This window comes from Perissodus microlepis, chromosome 17, assembly GCF_051167445.1.
Source record: "Perissodus microlepis isolate ML-2025 ecotype Zambia chromosome 17, ASM5116744v1, whole genome shotgun sequence".
NCBI classification, from domain to species: domain Eukaryota; kingdom Metazoa; phylum Chordata; class Actinopteri; order Cichliformes; family Cichlidae; genus Perissodus; species Perissodus microlepis.
The window spans coordinates 20,037,690-20,064,575 of NC_140477.1; the positions used below are offsets into that span (position 1 = coordinate 20,037,690).

Sequence of the window (26,886 nt, forward strand, 5' to 3'; positions counted from 1 at the left end):
TGCCCCGTATATTTTAGTAATTTTGGGGTTTTCAGATTAAGGAATTGTACCACACTTGGTGGTGTTTGTAATTTGACTTGCGTAGGCTTAACTTTCTTTTTTACTATAGATTAAATTTGTTGATATTCTAACTATCTATTCTTAAGCTCATATCGTATAACTAATCTGTTAAACATAATAAAGTATGTTCCTTCAAATATATGTTTCAACTATTTAATTCCTTTACAACTCCAATCTGGGAAATGAATCATATTATTGTTCTGTAGTATGTCAGGGTTGTTCCAAATGGATCTACGTTTCCACGGGAAGACTCAGTCATTTTTAGAAACTTCAACCATGCTGTCAGAGAAGAGCTGATGTTGATGCTTTTGAAGCATACATGTTGTTTCATGTTTGTGCTAATGAATGGCAGGTCCAAAGTCTCTATATTATTGCATAGTGCCTGTTCTACGTCTAGCCAGGGCTCGTCTAAGACAGTATTTTTTTTTAGGCAGATCTAGGCTGACCATAAAACTAAACTAAACAGAGCATAGACTCCTGTTTATAACTGTTCATTCACTTAGGTCTTGGGTTTATATTGTGACCTGAACTCTGGCTCCCTCTGCTGCTACAAACTACACTAACTAAACTGAAAACACTCATGGCGGTCTTCTCATAGTTTCAGTTATGTACAGATATTTTGATAAATCCCTACAAACAGTCCAAATCCAGGTCCGCATTTCTGAACATTTTACGATTCAAGCAGTTACAGTCAACCACCACAGGTTTGGAAAAAAAAAAACAACTCAGAGTGAACTGGAAGTTTTAAAGAGGTCATAATGTTTGTAGGGGGGTATACATCGAATACACACTGATTTTAATGTTATGCTGTGTTGTGTGTCAATTGTTAATTTGACATTTTAATTTAAACTGCTGCAAATACACACTTTGGTTATATAAAGATTGTGATATATTTTTGATATATTCAAGGATTTGATGGCAGTGACAGAGATCACAGCATTGTAGCTTCCAAGATGGAAAAATTATGTCAATGTAGAAGTGCTGTAAACTGAAGACCACCAGATGGCGACAGCTGCAAAAAGTCTGTGGGAAAATGACTTTCTGGCTGGACCTCTTTGAACACTCAGTTTATGAGACGCTTGCTTTGGGTAAATTCTTGTCACGTAGTACTCTACACCAGCCTTTTCTTATCACATCCAATTTCCTAGAACCAAGATGGTGATGGCAGAAATGCTTCAGAAGTTCAGAGATGAGCAGGTGATGTCACGATAGCTACAACCCCAGTGTACCGTTTGTGCTCAGGACTGAAGCTGAGGGGGTATCTGTAACGCATGATTTCACAATAAAACTGTACAAAGGTAGATTGTAATAGAGGGTCTGGGTAGATCAGCTTAAAGAGCCAGAAATAATTCACCTTATGCAAAGTCTGTTTGGAGACCCACACATGGACCCCAAGAAGCCGCTGATGATCTAATAGAACTCTTATCAAACCAGATCAGCTAGTGTTCATTTTCAGCATATTAGACATGCGTATTGTGTTGGGTTTACAGACTAGCTGAAAGAAGGTGGAGTAAGACTTAACTTCACTGTTGTTGAGGGTTCATGTCATTTGGCACAGCTTGTAAGTGAATTGAATTTCTGGATGCAGTCTGGCTGTGGAGGTGTGGCCAGTCAATGTTTTTGCTGAGCTGTTTGTGGCCTGGAAACAAGAACTTTGTTATTGTTCTCTATTCATTTCATGAGCTGTGTGTTTAATAAGCATCTAATCAAACAAAATTTATTATAAAATACTGATTATTGCTTTTCAGAAATAATCGAACCATCAGGAAAACCAGCATCTCTAAAATGTAGCAACGCATAACACAGAAAAAAAAACCCCAGTCAGAACGTGAAGGCAGGCAGAAATGGACCTTTTTATTTTTCCTCGGGCGATTAACAACAGTGGATTGTCCTGACCAGACCAGAATGAACCGGAATGAACTAGACTGGACCCAGTTTGACCGGATTAAACCAATGAAACCAGTAAGACAGTAAAAATCAAACCCATGCTGACTGGACTAAACCAGCAGAAATGAGTTTGAGGCAGCCAGACTGTGGACAACCAGCAGAACACTGTTACTTTGTTTCTTACACTGCAATACCACGGCAACAGCCACAATGGTCCAATCAGGTCTGGTCAGATGAGGCCTGATCCAATAATCCCTCCTCTTTCCACTCTCTTCCTAAGAGGGGTCAATGGTGGATCTACTGAATCAGGAGGAAACAAAGATGCTGATTGGTCCACACACAGTAAAATCCCGCCCGCTGCTCATCTCCCCGTAGCCTCCTATTGGTTGCCTACATCAATCAAAAAAGGAAGAAAGAAAAAAAAAACCCAGAGCGAGCCCTTCTCCCATTGGTCACCACAGCTTAGGCGGAAAAGGCTGTTTCCCCCCGCCCTTCCATTGGTCAGTTTAGATAACATGCCAACTGTCAGTCACTCAGCAGCGGCGAATCAGGTTGCAGTACAGTACCTGTGGAACTTTCAGGAATTACAAAAAAGAAAAGAGAAAAAAAAAAAAACAAGAGAAGAATGAGGATGAACAAGGAGATCAACCAGTTAGATGACCTCGCTAGAAAAACAAAGAGGAAGTGGGAGGAGCTTCCAAGCCTTGTATGTAATTTTTTGTTTTTGTCCTATTTCTCCGTGTGTGAGCCGTCCATCTGTCCGTCCACTTCCTTTCTCTTCCAACAGCTGATTCAGTGCAATGCATCATGGAACGATCGATCGCTAGGAGAGGGTGTGTCACTACAATTTTGTGTGTGTGTGTGTGTGTGTGTGTGTGTGTGTTTGCGTCCTGTTGTCATGGAAACATGCTGCAGGGTTAGCGCTCCAGCAGCGGGTGGTGCCGTGTTGCATTGTGGGAACTTCTTTTTGTCCATGGGGTTTTTTTAACTGGTATCCATGGACTCCATGTTGGCAGAGCTGGAGTCTCTCTGGATGGAGTCGAAGATAGCCGCCAGCTCCTGGTTAGATGAGATCTGAGACTGAAACTCTGACATCAGCGGTGACTTCTCGGCCTCGGGGATGGTGAGCAGTGCGACAACGGCTCGCATCGCAGACCGCTTCAGCTCGTCCTGCTTCTCGAACTCCTGCTTCACTGAGTTCGCCTTCACCTACAGAGACAGTGGAGACCGTTTAAAAAAAACTAGGCAATCGTAACTTCAGGGACATCAGTTAGTAAAATGCAACAGCACTCTGATGCCTCCTTTAAATGAGTCGTCTAAACACAAAAGTCAGTCATGGTGTTCCTCAGAGTTCTGTGCTGGAGCTAATACTTTTTCCATTATACAGTCATGGTCAGAGGTTTATACACACTCATCATGGGCATAAATCTCAGGGTAATTTTGGGCTTTTTGTTATTTTTTTAACTGTTCTTTTTGGGTGGAAGTATTGTATGTCTTTGCATACACTTTTAATAAGTTTAAAAACAAGAATTAGGAGCACAAGTTTGGATATATTTTGGACTTTTTTTCCTCATCCACACAGGGCCAAAACTAAATATACAAATACACCTCACTAACATTTGGTTAAATATGCTTTAGCCAGATGCTTTTGGTAGACATCAACAAAGCATCTGGCATACTTCTGGATGGATATTTGACCACTCTTCTTGGTAGAATCAGTAGAGGTCATTTAAACTGGTTGGTTTCTTGGCACAGACCTAGCTTTTAAGCATAGCCCACAAATTTTCAAAAGGTTTGAGAGATCAAGGTTTCGGTAAGGCTATTCCATAACCAGTTTTGAAGTGTTTGGGATCATTGCTGTGCTGAAACACCCAAGTATATCCAAGGTTCAACCATCTAGCTGTTGATCTGAGATAAAGTTGAAAAATTTGTAAGCAGTTCTCCGCCATCATTACTCCATCCACTTTGTACAAAACAACAGCCAACTGCATGATGCTACAAGTGTTCTATGTTTACTACAAACATACCTTGTCACTGAGGCCAAACAGCTCAATCTTTGTCTTCTCTAACCATAAAGCTTTTCTGCAGATGTCATTCTGTTCATACCGAGTTGACTGAATGTGTTGATTCTAGAGCAGGGAATTCTTTCTCGGTGTTCTAAAAGTGACCTCACTGTGGACAGCGATGGAGGTATTCCGGCAGTTTTTCCAATTCATGGCAGGCATGCCAGGCTCACGCCTTGGTGGCTCGTGTCGTTCTTTGAACATCCAAACCAATTTCTTCTCATCTGAGGGTGATAGTCTGGGTCATCTTCCAGATGTTGGCAAAGTGGCAACAAATCTGAATAACTTGTAGTTACATACAGTTTTGTTAGAACTGATGAACTTGGAAATTGATGCTGTTTAGAAATGGCCTCAGACCTTTCTGACTTTTCTAAATCTACAACTCTGCTTCATGGATCACAGAGTTACTTGGACTTTCCCACTGATCTGAGTATCATCAATCCAGTGCTGTCAAATAAATCCTTTTTATGCTGGCAGTTATAGTCAATCATCATCACGCATGAGACGTGAAGACATCATAGAACCTTCAACACCATTTACAAAGAGATTTCAGTGAGATATTGAGATATATATATATATATATATATATATATATATATATATATATATATATATATATATATATATATATATATATATATATATATATATATATATAGTAATTGTCGGGCTATAAGCCGCTACTTTTTGCACAAGCTTTGAACCCTGCGGCTTTTAGTCAGGTGCGGCTTTTCTATGGATTGTCCATGATTTTTGTGATATCGTAAGAGGATTTGTTTTGTTTGTTCCGCTGTTGTACGGCACTACATTGCCTGGCGGAAGGATCGGGGTTCAAGAGTGGTATGTTGGTCACATGTCCGTCCGCCAGGCAACGTAGTGCCGTACGAAGTAGCGCAAAAAACAAACTTCAAAGTAGCGCTACGCGTTCAGTGGGAGGCGTGGATGATGAGCGGCGATAAACTTGCAAAAAGCAAGTTATGCTCAACTCCATCAGTGGATTCTGACAGAGTGGAAAAGTGTGAAAACATCCACGATCACCAACGGATTTCGAAGGGCTGGACTGCTGCATGATGGAGAGGAGGACACCGCCACGGCCCTTCTGAGGGTGTTCGACTCTGACAACGAGGATTTCTTTGGTTTTGAAAATGACAACGAAGGAGAGAAGCGGAGAGTGGATGACGAAGCCATCCTGAGCCTGTTCGTTTCCGACACTGGAGAAGAGGACTTTGGTGGTTTTAGTGCGCAGGAAGAAGAGAAGGATGGTGGTGAATGACTGACTTTTCTTCTTGTTAAAGCCGTGTCACTGCACCTGAGCCTAAAAGGTAGGCGAATCTATTTTTCTGGTGTGCTGTAGGTTATTGTTATGTACTACATTTGTTACTCGTTTATGAAGCACAGCACATGTTTCGTACTTGTAATTACCGGTACTTGTACATATACCTAAAAAGTTATGCAAATATATACCCATAACTTGTTTTTCAAAATATTAATAAAAGTGATGTGTCTCCAAACAGCCATCTCTTTCCTGACAATTCGCTTTGTGCATATTCTCTTACATATGATGAGTCAACATTGAAACACCTGCGGCTTTTAGTCAGGTGCGGCTAATGTATGTACAAAACAGGATTTTCCCCTGATTTTAGCTTGTGCGGCTAATATTCGGGTGCGCTTTGTAGTCCGGGAAATACGATCGATATTTTCCAGACTATCTATCGATCGATATAGATATATATCGATAGATAGATAGATAGAGATATAGATAGATAGATAGAGATAGATAGATATCTATCTCTCTATCTATATATATCTATATCCATCTATATCTATATATATATTAGGGGTGCAACGATACTCGTATCGATATTGAACCGTTCGATACAGTGCTTTCGGTTCGGTACGCATATGTATCGAACAATACAAAATTTTTAATTTATTTTATCAACTTTCCTTCTGACGATGCTGTCTGTGTTGAGCGCACAGTGGATCTGCGCTCAACAGTGCAGCCTAGGCGGAGTAGTCGAACGCATATTCATATATGTGTGTGTGTGTGTGTATATATATATATATATATATATGACCCTGTGTAATTTAAAGAAAATAAATTACACTAAAAAAGCTAAACAATACAACAGAAATCATTAAAATCCCCAAATCATCATGACATTCATACCCATGAGTAGATAAAAACTTCTGACTACAGCTGTACTTTCTTCCTTTTAACCTTGGCCTCCAGGAACACCATGAGGAATCTTGGAAGTTATTTTTAACCAGGAAAAATCCTTAAAAGTCAACAATAAACAAATATGTTGGACACATTGGATCCAAACTGGTTTAAAAATACCTTTGTGGTACAGGTGGCCCTCAGTGGCTCCACTAGTCTGTCCAGTCTTTGAAGAACAGCACTGGGACACAGAGATGACAGTCTAGCCAGCATCAGGAAGGTCAGCATCTGCAAACACAGCAGCAGCTTCAGTATCTATGATTCAAATACCTTATGGTGTTTAAACATCATGATCTCAGATATACATAAATGACTCTCCTGGTTTTTCACTGGACCATAAATGAAGCCAGCCACTCATATTTGAGTTTTAATGGAAGGATTAAATCTGAATTTAATGAAAATGCTAAAGGTTAAAATACACTTATGATTTGTAACTGCGTCCTCAGGATCCAGGCCCTGGGGCTCAGACACACCTTGATGTCGTAGTGGTCTTTCAGACCGTCCTCCACGTGGTTGAGGAAGGTGAAGATGTCGAGTCGGTCCAGGCAGCTGTCCAGCAGAGTGTACATACACTCGAACGCAGCCTTCCTAAGGTCCAGCCCATCATCCACCGTGTGTTTGAAGGGTCCCATCTCCACCTGCAGAGTAGTAGGACAGTAGTCAGACACATGACCTCGCCCACTCGCCCACTCCCAGCAATCGATTCCCCGCTGCAGGTGTCCTCACCTCTCGGATCAGCTCCTTCCGGACTTTGGTCTCGTTGTACAGCTGCGGTAGAACCGAGTCTAGCAGCTCGCGGATCAGACTGGGTTTATTGTGGGCGGCGGAGTTGAACGTTACCAAGGCAACACGCCGCACATTCAAGTCTGGATCCTCCAGCGTCTTCAGGAAATCACCTGAGGACAAAAACAGCCAATCAGAGAACAGACAGAGGGGGAAACTTTCATTTCTCACCAGAGTGTGACAAACTCTGACTTTAATGATAAAAACATCAACTTCAGACATTTTATAGTGTTTAATTAAGAAAATAAGGTATTCTTGTCATGTTTAGAGTTTACATAAAGAAGGAGAAAAAGCCCTGCATCTATAGCCTTTCACAGCTGATCCAATTTTTCTATCATAACTTGTGTTTATTACAACTGTGAATGGGCGTTTTTACCACAATATTACTAAATATGTGTTAATCAGCAAATTAAAACAAGAACCAAAAGCTGCCACCCCGAGAATAAAACAAAGACGAGAAGTCTGATAGATCATTTTCTAGTTTCACACACTGCTGAAAATTGCGTCTCCTGATTCTGCTCGCATCATCAGAGCGCCACCTTCACCTCGTGCAGCTGTGAGTATAGTGACTGCGATGGCAATCAGCGTCTCCAAGTCTGAGATTAAAGATGGGTGGGGCGATCCCTCTGGGTTTCCACCCAGAGCGTCAAACTGAAGTATCTCGTGTTCACAAGTGATGGAAAGCCAGCAGTAATGCTAGCATTTGTGGTTTTTCTCACCTGTCACCGAAACAATGAAATCATGGATACGAGCAACAGAAAAAAGATTCATCCCCTGTTCTTGCCAACCAATGTTTTGACGACACAGACTAGACAAAAATATCTGCAACTGCCACGGCTACCCCTCAGCCTCCTAGTAAACAGACCTCTGGCATCAATTTCAAAATCACATTGTTCTGAAGTTAGCGAATTCACAAGACTTTCAGAAAACGTGAGCCCTGACTTTGACCTTTAGGTCAAGGTCACCGGGATTCAAACTCGTCTGAGATTTTTAGCTGCTCCTGCTCACATTCACAAACTTCTGTGTCCACACCGCCCAAACGAAACAACAACAACATGAAGCTTGTGGGTCCCGAGTTAAACGTTCCTGAATTTCAAGCAGACCAGAGACAGCAAATGACACCGCTGACTGTCATACGACAAGACAGTTGGTCAGGCAACACTAACCCATCACAGAGAAAAAGAAGAGGAGCTCTGGGACAACAGTGTAAACAAAAACAAAAGAACCCAAAAGGGACAAAAGAAAGAGAAATCATTTGGATTTGTGTGTGGGTTACCTATGCAGTTCTTCAGCAGTGGGTCAATGGGCTGCGGCTGGTCAGAGATGGTAAACTTCACAGCCGTTACCACAGAACTCCTGGCGTACGACGAACCTGGAAACGTGCAGAAATCAATAAATCAGTGTTGATATCGATCAGCCTCATCGCCAGCAACAACCCATCTGATTGGCTAACCGTATGGGTCACCTGAGAGCAGGTATCCTTTGAGGCGGGGCAGCAACGTCTCGGGGTCGATCAGCGTCAGTTTGCCCAAACACTCGGCTACCACGTTCCTGGTTCCCTCCTCCTGACACTCGCAGTGTTTGAGCAGCAGCGACCAAACAGACTCCACGTAGGGCTTCAGCCCGGAGACAGATGCCGAGCCTGCAAACAAACAATGTTAAAACCAAACACACATACACACACACACGCAGGAAATGTGATGTGTTTTTCCTCACTGATGATCTCTTTGAGCGAGTGAAGCAGCAGGTACTGCCTCTTGGAGGAGGAGATCTCCTGCAGGACGAAGGGCAGGTACTCTGGCAGGTTCCCCACCGCTATGCTGCCCAACGCGTACGAGGCCGCCGATTTCACCTGCGACACAGAGAGCAGGTGGCTTAATCTCCACCGAAACAACAGCACAGATAGAACAGTGCAGGAAGGGCAGCAGAGCTGGGAGATGTCACATCTGGATTCAGAGTGTAGACAGGTGTACTTACCTCTTCACTGGAGGAGGAGAAAGCATCCAGGATGACAGTCTTGAGCTCTGGTTGGCCGCTGAGGTCCACGTGGTGTCCAACCTCACCCAATGAGAGCAAAGCGAGGAGTCTGATGGAGTCTGTGGAACGGCTGTTCTTCACATCCTGTGAGGAACACAAGGTCTCTAAATCTCGTGGCTCTTACTGCTCGCTGTTCATCGGAAGGCAACGAAAACCTTAAAAAACAGCTCAATTAACCTGCAGAGAGGTGAACGCTGCTCACTCTGACTCACCTGGATGAACTGTCCCACCACAGCGGGCCCCTCAGTGGGACAGGCTCTGGTCAGAGCAGCGACGCACTTGGCAATGGAGCAGTACGCTTGTTTGTGCGGCAGGGCGGCGCTCTGGGAGTAAACGGGGCCAGTGAGCATCCTCAGCAGGTCCATGTAGCCCAGGCCGGGAGTGTCGGTGGCCACGAGCGCCTAAGCAGGAAGTCACATGGTTAATATGCATATTAACGCCCACCATACACGCCGAAGGGTAAGCGGAGCTGGAAGTACCTGGTAGAAGTCGAGCATAGCAGAAAGCGCGCCTCCTTGCAGCAGCGGGGATCGAACCAGCGCAATAAGCTGCTGGAGGATGTTCCCTCCGCTCAGCTGACCCAGTGAGGATGGGTGAGTCACTGCCAACGTGGACAGGAAGCTCAGCGCCATCTGAGACACGTGCATGTCGCTCTCCGAGATCAGAGGAGGCAGCTCAGCCAGGACAGCATCTACCATGACCGGAGTCACCGCAGAGCTGAAGCACAGGATGAGAGGGTGAGGGTGGTGGACAGGGTGGAGCTGAGGTTTGGTGGGCGGGGCTTACTGGTGTGTGTGTGTTACCTGTAGTTTCTGAGCAGGATGTCCAGAGCGGCCAGCGTGCAGAGCTTCAGGGCACGCTGGTTCTTCCGGAGGAAGGAGGCGAGGATAGGAACGGCGTCGGGAAGAACGGGCCTCAGGTCGATTTTCAGTGGTGAGCCGGCAATCAGCGTCAGAGCTGCGCGCACACACACACACACACACACATCAAACACTAACAGCTCCAGCCCGGTGAACAATATCCAACACTTCATTTTGATATGGAAGCAGAAAAGAGACAAGCTTCCTTTGAGACACAACTGGTGTGTGGGCGGGGCTTACCTTTCACCGTTGTCAGCCTTGTGATCTCATTCTTGAGGCGTTCTAAGAAGATCAGCAGCGTTCCCGGAAGCTCAGCAGGCAGATGGTCACCTGTACCAGAAAAAAGGAAGACATTAAACCGAGGAAAGCTCTGTGACATCACATCATGTGACTGGCAAGTGTGTGCATTACCTAGGTTACAGATGATCTGCCCCATACAGGAAATGGCTCGCTCTTTCACCTCCTGGTCAATGTCGGCGGCCTTCAGGCGCTTGATGGTGCAGGTGAACAGGTCGTTAATGTAAGGGGAGGGATCGAAGCTGTCGCTGGCTTCTGATTGGCTGTCCAGTGGTCGGATCACCTGGTGGAGACGCAGAACAGGATGGAGGATAAAAATCAGCTGTCACATTAGAAACAGAAAGGAGGAGGTTGTGAGTTTGACTCCCACCTTGACAAGCTGTTGAGTAACGAGCAGAGCCTCAGAGGTGATCTTGTAAAAGGGGTCTCCCACGCATGACACCACGGGTGGGACAAGGGCAGGGACGTGGGCATGGAAGGCGTGAGCAGGGTGTGTGACCATGATGACGTGGAGGCAGGCTAGAGCGTCGATCTTCAGGTTTGAGCTGCTCGACTTGTCGTTCAGAGAGAAAATGATACCTGCAGCGCGCGCGCACACACACACACACACACACACACAATTACCTCACTGCCATCAAGACTCACACAGCTCCAAAGCGCTCCAAAGAGTAATCCCAGCAAAAACAGAAACATCAAACATTCCAAGAGCCTATACAAAACGTTTTGGAGCCGTAACCTAACCCCAGCAGAAAAGCCGGCCATTCTGACATCTGACTAAGATGCTGTTTTGTGGGTGTGTTCCTGTGTCCTCCCTGAAATCTGTTGGGGGGGGGGGCTTACAGTTTTATGGCACCAACTCTGCACGACTAGGCCACAGAATTATGTAAAGAACTACAAAAATACTGGTGAAAAATATTTGTATCTGTGTGTGGTGACTGTATTCTATCATATCTAGATTATTCTTGACCTGCGGCAGCGTCACCTGGTATGAGGACCGGGATGTGCTGAGTCAGGGCGCCCGGGAGGACGTTCACCAGCTCGGTCAGCATGTTGAAGCAGCACTGACGGGTTTTCACGCTTTTCTCCTTTAGCTGTTTGTGCAGAGCTTTCACAATCATGGGGACCTGTGGAGGGCGAAAGATGTTACCAGAGAATCACAGGAGACCACCGCAGGTACTTCCTGCTGCTTGCGGTCAGCCTTGCAGGATGCTGAGGGTTTCCTGTCGCCGTGAGAACCAAAGATATGCTCCTAAAAGCTGTGCAGCACTGACATCTGCTGTAGGAAAGCTGAACTACAGCCAGAGACCAGTGAGAAACTGTCCTGAGAGAAAACTTTACACCCATTTCTCATATAGAGTGAGCACTGATTGGTTGCAAGGAGGTGATAACTTTTTATCTCCTGTATCTAAATAACCTACTCCTAAGCTCCTCTAACATCTCATACTTTATACATCTCTAATATCTCTTTATTTCATTAATTTAAAAAAAAATTCTGCTTCTGCATGGCGAGCATAAAGAGAAAAGAGCTCCGTCCACAGCAGGAGCATACCTGGCTCTGCAGCATTGTCAGCGGCGTGTCTCCTTGCTCCATGGCGTCTGGATCAGCCAACCAGCTCTGAGCTGGTCTGGTCTGTTTGAGCAGTGACAAGTAGGCGTGGAAAACATCCGCCTTTACATTCTCCTCCCTCTCCTGCACGCGCATACACACAGAGGCAGGTCAGACATTAAGGTCATCGTTACACATCTCAGAGATAGAAGCCGATCGAATGACGCTACCTTGAAGCGACAGACGAGCGCAGGAGACACGGTGCGGTAGAATTCCGGGAGCATCTCATGACGAGTCGAGACGACAGCATCTAAACACTTCGCCGCCGCCCTTCGAACCTTCCAACTCATGTCGTCATCATCACTGTACTCATCGTCGCTGCCTGAAAAGGAAATGAAGAGATGGCGTCACCGATTAATGTTCAAACGCCTAATTTGGATGTAAATGAGTGGGCAGTGTCATGTGATTTCAAAGCACCAATCAGCTGAGCCTTTAACAGTTTAACATAAACTGGAGGTTTCTTACTTCAGCAGCGATAACCAGAGCCAGGGTTTCAGTACCTTGATAGTCTTCGTCGTTCTGCTCAGCGTCCATGGCGTTGTCATCCTCATCTTCATCATCAAAGTTGTAGTTGGGGTCATAGGTCAGGTAGCGCAGGCAGATGGAGATGACGGTGGGGACATGTGGGTAAACTTCTTTGGGACACCTGGAAAGAATAAAAGCAGTGAGCACACGAGGCATCGCCGCCACAGATTCTTCGGTCTGAGACGGTTTTACCTCCTGACGAAGGACTCGAAGGCCTGGATGCAGTACTCTCTGAGCTCGTCATCGTCCACGTTACAGAACTTCACCACCAGAGGGATGATCTTCTCCAGGTACTCACCTGTTAAAGAGAGACGAGAGGTCAGAGGTCAGGGAGGATTCATCTCTAAATCAGAGACATGACAGTGTGGAGGCCGGGCGTCTCACCGATCCTGTGTCCAGCCTGTCTGCTGATGGCGGCCGTGCACTGGATGTATGTCCTGGTGGTCGACATGTTGTCATTCCTCCCCAGCTCGGCGAGGAGGTGCTCGATCAGGTCGATGAATACCAGATTTCCGCAGGACATAACCAGGTGGCCCAGAGCCATGATGGTCCTCTGAAACGCCCAAATAACAACAGGTAAGGACACAAACAGCTTCCTGAAAGCTCAAAAACACAAAAGTCAAAGCGGTTGGACAGACCTTTCTGACGGCCAGCCGGGGGGAGGTGAGCTGAGGCAGAAGGCAGCTGAGGATGGAGGGGTGGAAATTCACCAGCAGACCCCCCTGTCTGCAAACAGAGACACGGAGAAGAACTCAAAACTTCACCCATCCCCACCAGCGCCATCCATCGGCGACCGCCTAACTACGTACCTGCAGAGCATGTCGGCCATGATGTCAAGTGCCTCCAGCTGCACGGACACATCTTCCTGTTTGGCGATAGCGCTCGTCAAACGACCCGTTATCTTCTTACAGACGCTGGCCGCTAAAGCTGAGCCTGAGACGGAGGCAGGAGGAGAAAAGATGAATCTTCGCATTTTCACAGGAAAACCATTAACGATCTGAAGATTCATGAAATCACTGGAAGCTGAAAATTTTCACATTTTACAGATCAAAAGTGATACTGAATGAAATATGTGCTGTTATGAGATCAGTACTAGTCAAATATTTTACCACTGGAGGCCGGCGGTAGCTCTCCAATGACTGTTTTGAGTCCAATGGAGGAAATGTCTCTGAGCTGCTCTTTGTCTGAAAGCATGTTGGTGCACAGAGTGTCCACGATCGTCTCCACCTGGTACTCCTTCACCTTACTGACCAGAGGGCCCAGGCTGAAACAAACACACCCACAGTCACACACATGGACACGATCAAACAGGAAATAGGAAAGTAAAACTTAAAATCAAATAAATTACCATTTGACAGCCAAGTTCTGAACTTCTCCATTCTTGTCTTCCAACAGTTTGAGAATCATCCTCACCACCTGTTCATCAGTGTCAACAAAAAGTTCAATAAATTATCAATAAATTATAATCATTCATTAGACAGACACCAGGTGAAGCAGTGCGAGGTCATACACACGGACCTTCCTCTCGCTGTCGTCATCCAGCTTGATCGAGTCTTTCTGAAGCTCCGTCATCAGGTCGTTAGTTGCCATAAATCTGGAAAACAGCAAACAAACAAATTAATAAAGCGAGTCGAAGTGTGCGGTGATTAAACGCACAGATGGGCGAGTCATTTTACAGCTGAGGAGATGCAAAAAGTACAACGTCTGCTTCAGACAGAGCTGAAGTCTTAGCTTTCCTCCTGAAAATCTCAGAAAAAAGAATTGATTTTAATTTGAGTTTTTAAAGCTTGGAGTAAAACATCCAACAGGAGGCGCTGAAGAGACCAGGAAATGGAAAGCACTAAAAGGGAAAATGACATGACAAAACGGGCAACAAAGGAGGACTTATTTGTTCTGCTAGAAGGTCAGATCATGAACTCTGAAAAAAATGCATATTTAAGACTCATCAGTCCATGTTCTTCCCAAAGTGTTTTCACGTCAGTTTATTCTCCAGCTGTCCTAATGAAACGGTTCACTTTTACACCAAAACCCCGTTAGGTCGAGCTCATTACAGCAGGATTTCAAACAAGCAAGTAGACGATATAAAAAAATAAATAAATAAATTTCGTTTGTGTGTCAGAGCAGTGAAACGACCCCCGCACGTTTCTCACCAAACTCTCAGACTTCCCATCTGTGACGTCATCCAACACGACCGGTTTGGCAGTGGGTCAGTGATGTCACACTGACCTCCACAACCTGAAGTCTGACTGCTGTTGGGTGCCAGGATGAAGCCCTCGGACCTGACGCTGGTGCAGGACAGTTGAGAAATCAACCTTCAGAGTATTTAAGTTTTAGTCTTTTAGCTCCTCAAATGTGCATCAGCCAAAGTCCTGAGTGCTTCATTCAGACATGCCGACCTCTGCTAAAAGAGCTTTTATAAAAACCAACGAAGCAAACTGGAAATAAATGAAATTATGTAAGACCCTCTCTTTTGTCTGAGCTGCGTCTCTCTAAAGCAAGCTTGGTAAAAATAATCTGGAGGATGACAAACGAGCCGTTTTAGGACACTTTTATTAACTTCTTTAAATGGATCCGTTTTTGCTGCAGATCCAAATCCTTTAATGCAGAATCAAAGGTGCTGTCAGTCCTCCGAGGTTCACATATATAGAGCCTAATACAGAGGATTGAAGCTGCCAACATCAGAGAGAAAGAAATGTATGAACTGCATTTTTCTTTGTACTAATGCACATTATTTAATACATGTTTTATTTTGTTTATTTTACCTAATAAGCCAAGTACTAAATTCTCAGAGAAAGTCAGATAATATGCAAAAATAAAGGCATAAAATGTAATGAATTAAAAATATATATATAAAATTGAAGAAACCCTGAGATGTACAGGGCAAAATGTAAAAAAATATTCAAAATATGTGCCATCAGTAAATAAATTTTAATAAAAGAGGCAATAAACCTATTATAAATATACACAGTGATGTCAAAAAATATATTATTGACAAAATAATGAATTCAAATTTCACAAATTACGCTGAATTTATTATTGGAATTAATAAAGAAAAATGTGACAAAGTATAATGAATAAAATCCACATTTAATTTACTCTCGGATTTCTTTACTTTGTCATTAATTTAAAAAAATAGAATTGCTTATTTAACTAACAATGAATAACTTAAGGAATTTTAAAAATTGAGTAAATAAAGATCAATAAAACTATGAAATAGAATCTACCAACTGTGGGCATTCATTCATTTATAAATTGAAATCTTCGCCATTTCATTCATAACCAGTTAATTATAAATCTAATCATTGCCTGCTTTTTTGTGCATTTAATTTTGCATTCTTTCCCACCTTAAAAATGTTTCATTATATGTTTTTAATACATTTACTTTCTTTTTAATTATGAAAATAAGGAGTGGGTCATTCATAGAGTATCAGTGTGCAAACTTTAGCATTAAAACAGAAAAATAAGTCTAACAATTATTATATTAATGAATAAATCTGAGAAATAAACAATAAACACATTTTAAAATGTAATGAAAAATTAAATACCATTAAATGTTATATTTACATGAATGTATTTTATAGATTAATGCCTATGTTTATCTTCCATATAACAGTACTGGGGCACTGAATATTAGTATATTCTTTTTGGCATTCGGTGAATTTTATTTCATTTTTGGGCAATTTCAGACATCTGCACCAAGCACCTCATGCTCCATACATTTATAAAATAACTAATATGTAGTTCCTGTCTCACAGAAGCCGTGTGGAAACGCTCAGATCAGGCCTAAAAGTGGGTCAATTTTTACCCAACAGGAGGCAAAACTGACAGCTTTCCATGATATCGAGGATTCCTTGTTCTGAGAGGGCGGCCGTCAGAAGCGATGAAGCTGATTATCTGTGCTGCCAGCTTGTGATCGTCCCCGAGCAGCTGACACAAAGAGGGCCAGGCTGCTCTGAATATCAAGCTAAATATGAGCTTCTTTTTACTGGTCAGTCTGATCCAAGCCACTCTGTGCCTCTTTATGCAGCACTCCTCACAAACACATCAACATGGCTCAAAGTACGACCACCACAAAAAGCAACACAATCAAGAAAAAACATACCAAGGGAAATAAAGACCGCACAGATAAAACTAAAGTAGTATTTATGTTTAAAATGATCTTAGTATTCTAATTTTGCTAAGATCTTTTTTTATTTTTTATTTTCTGCTACGTACTTCTTTCTCCAGTGGCAAAGTTTTACGTTAACAGGCATCAGACTGCTCTTGGAAGCGAAGCCCCGCCCAACTGATACTTATGAATGTCATTCAATGGTGGCTTAAAGGGCGAGGAGCTAAAACAGCTCGTTTTAGACCAAGGATGAAGGGAAACACAGAGGCTGAACATGAGTTAAATGTGGCTTATTTTGAACTGTGAATCATGCAAAGCTGCGCTTGCACAGTCTAAGAACAAAAACGTGGAGACCTGGGATTGACAACTCTTTTCTTTCCTGTTCCTGAACAGCTGATCAGTTACTTCAATCAGCTCTCAATATGTTTACTCTGAGTTAATGAAAGAAAGCCATCATCAATGGAGCTCCAACACTATAATTCACCATGGTAACAGGTAAATAAAGAGCAGAGCCTCCATTTCAATCCAGATGAGCAGGGCTATGAAGATGTTTTAGTGCTGACTAGAGGTGGGAATCACCATACATCCCACGATACGATATTATCACAATACTTAACGCACGATACGATATTATTGCAATTTTTTAAAATATTTTGCGATATTCAGATTCTGTACATAAAGGTAAACTTTATCAATATTCATTTTATCTAATATCAAAGTCTCACACTCAGTCTTTCTCTCATTTCAGTCAGTTTTATTGTTGACAAACTGAACGGTTTGTATTATAGTCTAGTCCAATTATAGCTATTCTGAACTATGCAATTTATGAAAACTATGCAGCCCATCCAGCAACTGAAGAATTTGAAAGTAAATTAAAACAAAATACAATTTTACATTAAATAAAAAAGTTTTAAACTTAATTAAAATAAAACATGTCTTAAATTAAAATAAGTAAACTGTCATGTTTATTGCTGCCAAAAAACAAGTTAAAACACATTTGGACAGTGAAGGAATGTCACGATTCTTGCTCAGAAAAAGGAGCTGATCAACATGCTCTGAAGTCAGAGCATGTTCCAGTCCACAAAAACTTTTTTTGTAACAAAATATCAATTTCTGCTGTCCCTGTATCGATACATTATTAGCAAACAAAATATCACGATACTACACAGTATCGATTTTTTCCCCCACCCCTAGTGCTGACCGTGATATTCAAACAGGAGGGAAGAAGAGAGTGATTTTAATCAGCTCTGTTCACTCTGTCATCATCACTGACTGAATGAAACTTGATAACCGCACTTTAACTTACAGATGACGCAGTAATCCTAATTTGATTAGATTTTTTAATCTAATTATCCATTTAAAATGTTGTTTGGCATCATTTAATCACTGAATCTCAATCAATGAACACACGTAATGAGTTTACAAACAGACTGTGTGCAGCTGCTTCCACAAACTCACTTTTAAATTTTAAATAAATTTAGTTCAGTTTCATCTTTACATCTCCAAAAATCCAGCCGTGGCAGATGTTTTTCCAGTTACAACACAACCAAGGAATGATCATTGGGCTCTGTGTCTGAAGCTTTACATAGATTAGTTTGATTTAACCACTGTTTCTCAGTAACGTACAGTAAACGTTAGTACTGACAGTCTGACGGCTGTGTTACTGCCCACAGTGTTACTGCCCACAGTCTCGGAGGCAGAAAGATGAGACTACAGTTTATTCTGAGCTGATTATAAATCAGTGATGTAATCGCAGAATCTGCCCTCATATATTGACGAGTGACTGACCTTAAAAGCGCTCGAGTAAAGCAAAAACACACTTAACACCTAAACTGGGATTTCAGTGTGTGTAAAATTGTCTGTAGATGGATTTGTTCCAATCTTCGGCGGCGACTTCATGAATGAGGAAATGAAACTGAGTGTCAGTCAGCTGGTTCAGGTGCAGTAAGAAGGGAGGAGCCAGAGAACAGTTTTAGTTCACAGAGTCTGTTACCATGGTAACTGGCACAGAGTTTAAGTTTACTGTGAACCAGAAAACCCAGTTTCCCCCTGAGCTCGGGATTAACAAACTCCTGGAGCAGGGCCTGATGACGTTCTTCTTCATGTCAAATCGGTTTATAAGCTCAGTTTTTAACGCTCCAACATAAATAAATCATTGCATATTTGTGTTCGTCTGGCGCTAACGGACCTCCTGTCAGACGCTTCATCTGCCTTCACCATTTGCTAGACGATATCAGCTGCAGCTGATCAATACAAACTGTGTGACTTCAGTCTGCCTGTTAATAAACTCATTAATCTGAAGCTTCAGTTCAGGCTGCGACAGCAGCATTTCAATTTCACCTGCTGATTATACTGAAGATGAATCGATTAAACATTATGAAAAACAGCAACAGAAAACAGCAAGAAGGCCTTTTGTAAACTCCCCTTTGTTTTTCAGATACTGTCATTTATATATGTAGGTTTTAGCCCCGAGTTTCTGTGGTTACAACCCCTATGGGGGGGGGGGAATGCAGTTGGTAATCAGTTAAAAAGCAGCAAAGAGGAAGAACAGGTTGACCAAGAGTTTCCCTCGTTGGCTTCACACTCTTTCTACAAAGAGCATGCTCCGTCACCATCATCTCAGCTTACACTACCTGTGGTGTACCACAGGGGTCAATTTTAGATCAGGTATTATTTCCTAGGGGTGGGGGAAAAAAATCGATTCTGTGTAGTATCGTGATATTTTGTTTGCTAATAATGTATCGATACAGGGACAGCAGAAATCGATATTTTGTTACAAAAAAGGTTTTTGTGCTCTGACTTCAGAGCATGTTGGTCCTTTTTCTGAGCAAGAATCCTGACACTGTCCAAATGTGTTTAACTTTTTTTTGGCAGCAATAAACATGACAGTTTACTTATTTTAATTTAAGACATGTTTTATTTTAATTACGTTTAAAACTTTTTTATTTAATGTAAAATTATATTTTGTTTTAATTTCAAATTCTTCAGTTGCTGAATGGGCTGCATAGTTTTCATAAATTGCATAGTTCAGAATAGCTATAATTGTACCAGATGGTTGCATTCAGCTAAGTTGGACTAGACTGTAATACAAACCGTTCAGTTTGTCAACAATAACACTGACTGAAATGAGAGAAAGACTGAGTGCGAGACTTTGATATTAGATAAAATGAATATTGATAAAGTTTACCTTTATGTACAGAATCTGAATATCGCAAAATACTTTAAAAAATTGCAATAATATCGTATCGTGCGTTAAGTACTGTGATAATATCGTATCGTGGGATGTATGGTGATTCCCACCTCTATTATTTCCTTAATATACAACTTCTTACAAAACACACTAATGTTTGTATTAAACATCTTCAAAGCTTCAGTGATCTCCTGCAGCAGGTGTGTCATAATTTAAGGCTTGGTTAAATCAGTCTCCTTATTTCTTAAGGTGGTCTTTTTGGTGAATGCATTTTGTAATGAATTTAAGCATTCAAGTGATAATTTGTATACCTGTGTCACTGCATGTGATTTATCAGAGTGCCATGGGTAGCCAAGCATCAACCCTCAAAGTTTGAAAACTTAAGACAACACCGAAAAACCAGAAAATGCACTTCCTCCAACTCTCATGTTAGAATCCAAATTTACAGCAGCAATAAACAACCTCTACAACTAGTTTCTTTCTCCATAGCGACTTTATGGAGAGTATATTTAATATAACTCACCTATTTAAATCCATAGCTGGACTGGCCATCGGGCATTTGCCCGGTATGCCCGATGTGATTTTTCGTTTTTATGGGCCAATCTTTTTTTGTTTTTTGTTTTTCCGTAACGGTATAAACACTGAAAGGTGGTGGATTGGCCAGATGCTGGGAGATGTGTAAAAATAACTCAGTTGTTTAGTGGTGGCTATCGCGGAGCTTCCACAGATTCAGTAACATTAGCAAGTGGTGGACACCAGCAGGGGAGGCAGGAGGAGCAGAGATCCGAGGCGGCCGCCGGTCCGAGTGTCAGGTGAACTGAACTTCAGGTAAGAAGTTATGACCTGCCGTCTATCTGGGTCAGATATAAACCAAGTTTAGGTGTAGTTTATTTTCGTTATGCTGACTTTTTCATACTGCGTACTAGCTAGCATGATGGAGTTTCTATACAGCTGGGTGGGTGCAATGATGTTACTGATGTTGAACTTTATTTTGTTCATAAGGTTAATTATTAGAGTTGCCAACCGTCCCCTAAAAACGGAATCGTCCCGTATTCAGAGAAAATATTAGGCGTTTCGTATTGAGGTGAAAAGGAACACAGTTTGTCCCGTACTTCAGCTACAATGAAAAAGACACAAAGCTGGAGTTATTCTCACAGCTGCCTCTTCTTCTCTCATTCTCGCCCCCCGGTTGTTATTTCAATCATGAAACTGATCAATGATCAGCTGATTGCTTTTCTCTCGTTTGGTTATCGCCCACTTTCTTCCAGAAAAAGGAAACCAGCGGATGTCACGCTAAACAACAGCAGCACGTTTAAGCTTGATCAACTGTTGTTAGAATTTATTTGATATTAATTTCTAGTACCAACTGATGTTTGCTGGAGCCACAGCTGTAAAAGCTGCTGGTCATGATATTGGTTTGGATATGTGGTGAGAGGGAAACATGCAGATGAAACCAGGAGATGTCCTTACTGAATCATCAGAGCTGAACAGGTGATGGAGAAACAGGTTTACCTTTTAGGTGACGTGAATGAGTTGAAGCAAAGTTATGAACTGTTTCTGAGAAACAAATAACGCCAGGATCCTTTTCTAAGCAGCTGACAGCTGGTAACTGTGCAGGGGCGGGTCTAGGAAAGTTTTGCCAGGGGGGCCAGGTAGGGCATTAACAGGGAGAGGGGGGCAAAGAAATATTTTTCTTTGTTATGTCATTTAAAAACTTTGAATACATAATTATCTGAATCTTACAACAAAAGTGGTCATCTGACTAAATGTATAGAAATCCATTATTGTTTATAGTAATTTTTTTTCAGGGTCCCATCATAATTTCTTCAGAAATAAGTACTGTATATGATGCCAGTATTTTCCCACATTTTCTAGATTCTGTACCAGTACTGTGTGTAAAATGCCATCAAAAAGTCAATTAAGTTTTATTCTTTCTCACCTGTCTCTCTGTCTCCTTTCACTTTTTAAAGGTTGCCGTGTTAGAAAAAATATCTTGCCCTGCCATGCTGTTTATTGATGTGGTAAATGAATAGTTTATGAAAATATCTCTAAATCTGTCATTTATTATTTTTAATATTCACTAATGGTCATGTCTCACCTCTAGTCTTCTCTGTCTTAATTTCAGGTTTCCACCATGTGTTGTAGATAGTTCAGGAGGTTAACTCAACCAAGCAGTCTTTGGGTTTCTGTACTGTTTAGAATGCCAGCATAGGGAGGATGGTGTATATGTATCAGTTTAATAAACTTGAAGTTTATTAGATTGATACATATATACCAACAAGACAGTGTATATCACTGTGACAACAGCGTTTGCTTTCATTCAAAGGCTTTATGGTTTTTTCCTATAATACCTGGTGGGCCGGTCTCTAGTCAAAATGCCCGGGCTGATTTTTTGTCCCAGTCGAGCCCTGTTTAAATCCCATTAAATTCAATTAAGGGTTAAAGTGTGCATTATTGGCTTCTGTTAGCTGTCTGAACTAGACCTCTGGATTGGAGCGTTTGTGAATTTTTTTTTAACATTTTTAATGAAATTATTTGACTACAGGGCTCGCAAAATTTCAAAATCCCTGGTAGCCCTTCGGGCAGGGACTCTTCAGTTTTTGGTAGCCCAAAATAAATTTAAGTAGCCCGAATAAAAAAGAGAGCAATTTTTTGATTGATGTTTTGTTTCCTGTTTTGTTTCCTTTACAATATTATACATTAAAGTATAATATTGTAACGGAAACAAAACATTAATCAAAAAATTGTTGAAACACAAATTACAACATTGTATAAAAATTACAATCATCAACTCAAATACTTGGTTCTAATTGAACAGAAATTTCTATGAACTTGTAAGAACTGTGTAGGACATGAATCAGTCTGTGTCAGATCCTGAATTTGAAATTTCCACTGAAGTCACGGGTAAGAGGCAAGTGGAACCAAGATCTAGGCCATTTGCTTTTTGAAGTTTGCAAAGACTGCTAAATTTTGCCAGTGGTAGTTCACTCTTTGCAACATAGTACGCTGTTCTAAACAGATTTTTCAGGTTTATTTTTAGTATGTTATTTGCAATTGGTGTTTGTTCTGGGAAAGATATTGCAGACTGAGCAATAATGCATTTCTTGCATTTCTCATGGGTTCTAATGGGGGTCTTTCTTAAAATTACTGGTCCCAGTAACAAAGGCGCTTGTCGACTCAGAAATCGAGGGAAAACCAACAACACACCCGGCAGAACATTATGTTATTTACACGGGTGCACATAAGTGGTCCGCATGTGCGCATTTGCTGTCAAAATAAAAGACGCGCACCAGATAAGAAGTTGCAACGCGTGTTTACGTCCATATAAAATGCACTGTTTTTGTCCGCTAGAGTGGGATTTTCACGGCATATTCTGCACCACATCTCTGTGCATTCATCATTTGTTTGAAGCCAGCTCACCTCCTGCAACTACTTTTCCGAGAATACGCGCTTCTTTTGTGGTTCGGAGTCCTTCTGACATTTCTTTGGAGGTGGAGGAACACCAAAGTAATTGCTTAAAGGAGCTTGCTTCTTCGACATCTTTAAGAGTTCTAAACAAATGTCTGTCCTCCTCCAGAAAATCTTATGTACGCAAACACGCGTTGCAACTTCTTATCTTGTGCGCCTTTTTTTATTTTGACAGCGAATGCACCTGCGGACCACTTATGTGCACCCCTGTTTATTATTTAGCTTGTCATATTGCAGCCACAGAAATTCTTTTGTCCATGAAACCATAAAGCTGCACTTTATTTTTTGCCTTATAGTCTGATTTGTCATAACTTTTCCGTTTTGTGGTAACCTTTTCTTTGGCTGTCACTTCTTCACCCTGACCTGTCTTATTTGGCTCAGCAGAACTAAAATATATATCCTGCTGCTTTTACACACGCACTCACTTAACGCTCAGCGATTCTCTGCGCGATCAACCTCTCACATGTTTAAGCTTGCTGCGGGAGATTTCACTTGTCATGTTTGCATAGTAAGCTAACGATTGATAAGACGATGTCAGAGGAATTGGTGCGCAAATTATCGTCACTCACCAATCAGTACTGTCGCTCTCTATACACAGTTCGCGCGATTGCAAAGTGAAAGCAAAAAAAACAAGCAAATTCAAACGAAATTTCCGAAAGAATGCAAAAGCATTGACATATATTTTCCCTTCCTACGATAGCCCGACGGGCAGGGCAGAGATAGATTTTGGTAGCCCGACTGGAAAAATCGCTAGCCCCGGGACGTCGGGCTAGCGATTTTGCGAGCCCTGGACTAATAATATGGCTGTTGTGTAGTTAATCATACTAATAGACTATCCAAGAAGTCTGAGCCCCAGTTTAGGTTAAAGACGAACCTAGATCGAAGATTTAATTTGGATTTTAATTAGCAGGTATGCTGACCCTGTACAGTGCACTGATGCAGCTTCCATGTTTCTGAATATGGTCTCTTCTTACTCCAACAAAAACAATAAAAACTCAGTCCAGTAGCCAAAAGGTGCTGCCACTCTAGCTACAACCATCTTTTAAATACACTATGTATAGTGCTGGTTGCTGCCCCACAGCAGGCTTCTAAAAGCTGACCACTCAGGGGGACAGTAGTGTTTCATATTCTACTCTTGACTTAGTTCAATATCAAAGAAAGCAGCTTCCCAGAAGCTCTGTTACCTACTGTTCAAACTGTCTGAAACAAGCCAGGTTTGTGTGAAACCAGACATTTTCTGACTAACAGAAATTGTTCCTATTTGTTTCCTATCTGAAACAAGCCACTTACTGTCTAAAAACAACTACCTTCTGTCTGAAACAAGTCGTTTGTCTACTTTCCTTCCAGAAAGTAGCCAATGTTCTGTATGAAACAAGCTGTTTTGATGGAGCTACAGCAGCTTATTTCAGGGAGGATGAACTGCAAGGCTGTACCGAGGCCCAGTGAGAGACAAAGCTGGCTTATTTTGAACTGTGACTCACGCAAAGCTGCTCTGACGAGAGTTTTAAAACAAAACAACCACAGAAATGGGATCAGAATAAGACACCTTTAACGCTGACAGAGTCTATGTGAGTGCAAGGCTGAAGCTCCGACCTTCTCCGTCTGTTTACCGGCGTCACCACACCCCCGTTAGCTGGAGCGACACTTTGACGTTAAACCCGCCCGGCTCCCGGGAGAAATCCCACTAGTAGGGGGGGGGGGCTACCTTCACATTTGAATCTACATCACAGAGGGCCGTCACTCATGCTAAGCTAGCCTGCGGATTGACAGAAGTTGGTGCTAGCCCGCTAGCCTGCAGGCTAGCTGCTAATGCTAGCAGCTAACCGCGGATGTGACGATGATCAGACAGGTGGCATGCTAGCTGTTAGCCTGAGAGCGGCAGGCCCGCCGCAGCAAAGCGCCGCTTTCAGTGCAAAATAACAACACTCCGATGCGATAAACAACAACTGACGGTCAGATCCCTCCACCCGGGCGTTGTTTTACCTGAAATCCTTGTCGCTGGAGGTCATTTTCTCCAGCAGGTTGGAGATGTGGTACGAGGCGCTCGCCATGTTGGTGCTGTTAGCCTCCTACTAGCAGAGTGCGCTCGGTGAGGATGTTCCGGCTGCGGGCTCTGGTGTCTCTGGCTGGCTGTGTGACCGCCCTGCTCGGATGATTTCGGGGATAGAGAGTGTGTTTCTGTTCTTCTTCCTCTTCTTCCACCTTTCTCTTCAGCTACAGCGACTGTCGCATCCCGGGGCTACCAGTTTGGTGTGTTTGAATGGAGCTCCCGTTCTCTCCGCAGAGGGGCGGGGTTAGCGGCGCTGGACGATGCGGGGTCGAAGGTCACAGTTTGACCAATTTTTCTGTCAGTTTGTCTTTCTAAACCCTCATAAAAGGTCATTTTACCCCAAGTAAAATGAAAATCTGCATAAAACACTCCAAAGTGTGAATTAAAACGACTCACTGAAAGTCTTTAAGTCATAAATTCGACATTTTATCTTTTTTTCTTCTTTTTCCTTTTTTTTGACTGAGGTCAAAAAGAATCAGATTAAGAGGTTTTATTATCACGTGGACAGTAAAATTCAGTAGTGATACACAAAAAATAGTTTAAAAAATAGTTAAATAGAGGTCAGCTTAAAAAAACAGTGAGGCAGTAATAGAATGATAGCAGCAAGAGTGAATGGGAGAGGTTCACAAGATGTTGACCTTCTCTGATTGATGGTTTGGACATGTGGAGAGGAGGGATAGTTGCTGTATTAGATAAAGGATGTTGAAGATGGAGCTGCCAGGCAGGAGGAACAGGCAAGAAGATGTCAACTTAAAAAAAACTGACTTGGAGAGATAAGATTAATGATTGCACTGATGAGGTGACAGTCAGTCATCAGGGATAATGTCCAGTGTTGATAGGAAGGCAGCTTTTAATTTCTCTTGGAGATACTTCCTGTCCTGAACAGAGGGGCTTCAATGCCACCCCGTGACTGAACTGATAATGATGCATTGAACTGCACATCTGTAGAAACTGTTGACAATTTTGGTCCACCAATCTGTAAAGATCTGGGAACTGAGGAGAACACTTTTGGAACTTTTGGGAGAGGAATATTGTCCCATGGACCAGATGTTGCACTAAAACCTGTGTATACCTTTTAGCATTGGTGATGTATTTCCAAATGTGAAAGCTGCTAATTCCATTGACACTAATACACCCCAATATGATCAGAAATGCAGGCTTTGAACTTAGCGCTGATAACAAGCTTGGTGGCCCCTCTTCTATTTAGCATCTGTGTTTTCCAAAAAGAATTTAAAACTCTGATTTGTCTGACCTCAGAACAGCCTGAAGATCACAGGCAACCGATATTGCGCACAGAGATTCCTCCAGAATCTTTCAGTTATTTAGCGTAGATGATGAGAAATTCAAAGTTAAATTTGATTTATAAGATTTGTTTTTCCATTTTAATGAAGCCTTAGGGAGATTAAAAAAAAAAAGATAAAGATACTAAAGGATTATTTAAAACACAGCCTCAGTCATTGAACTCATACGTCAGAAATAAAAGACACAAAGGATAAAATGATTTTTTTATCTTCTAATTCTAACTTTCTGCATAAAAGTTAAACAGAATCACATATGAAAAAAAAACAAAAAAAAAAACGTCCCCCATCAGGACATAAAAGTTGCCTCCTTCAGTCATTCTGCTCTGCCCTATATATTTAAGATGTAACTTCACACTCGATTCCATGAAATCCTCTCACGGCCCCTCAGGTTTACCCACTGTCGCTGCAGAGGGACTCAAAACTGCAGGCT

At 42.2% G+C, this 26,886-nt stretch overlaps 1 protein-coding gene across 1 annotated transcript; it reads right to left on the bottom strand.

Moving 5' to 3' along the window:
• Positions 1-1,889: 1,889 nt before the first annotated feature.
• cand1 (cullin-associated and neddylation-dissociated 1) lies at positions 1,890-25,415 on the bottom strand. The gene is made up of 26 exons (XM_084909704.1): positions 25,089-25,415; positions 13,858-13,933; positions 13,688-13,755; positions 13,449-13,603; positions 13,149-13,272; positions 12,978-13,065; positions 12,724-12,892; positions 12,532-12,637; positions 12,315-12,460; positions 11,985-12,136; positions 11,758-11,898; positions 11,191-11,332; positions 10,579-10,787; positions 10,323-10,491; positions 10,152-10,241; positions 9,855-10,008; positions 9,531-9,768; positions 9,264-9,452; positions 8,992-9,135; positions 8,731-8,866; positions 8,480-8,656; positions 8,291-8,386; positions 6,958-7,127; positions 6,705-6,869; positions 6,352-6,459; positions 1,890-3,156 (listed from the first exon to the last, which is right to left on the bottom strand). The coding sequence occupies exons 1-26, from the start codon at positions 25,154-25,156 to the stop codon at positions 2,932-2,934; spliced, it is 3,705 nt and encodes a 1,234-aa protein (XP_084765830.1). The 5' UTR covers positions 25,157-25,415; the 3' UTR covers positions 1,890-2,931.
• Between the last annotated feature and the right edge of the window lie 1,471 nt (positions 25,416-26,886).

What these genes read in the sequence shown, in the direction of transcription:
- cand1 (XM_084909704.1), bottom strand. Translation starts at nt 25,156, where the DNA reads ATGGCGAGCGCCTCGTACCACATCTCCAACCTGCTGGAGAAAATGACC. An exon ending in CAGAACTTGGCTGTCAAATG is followed by an intron (nt 13,604 to 13,687) that starts GTAATTTATTTG and finishes TGTTTGTTTCAG; the next exon opens with CCTGGGCCCTCTGGTCAGTA. An exon ending in TCTCCTCCTCCAGTGAAGAG is followed by an intron (nt 8,867 to 8,991) that starts GTAAGTACACCT and finishes TCTGTGTCGCAG; the next exon opens with GTGAAATCGGCGGCCTCGTA.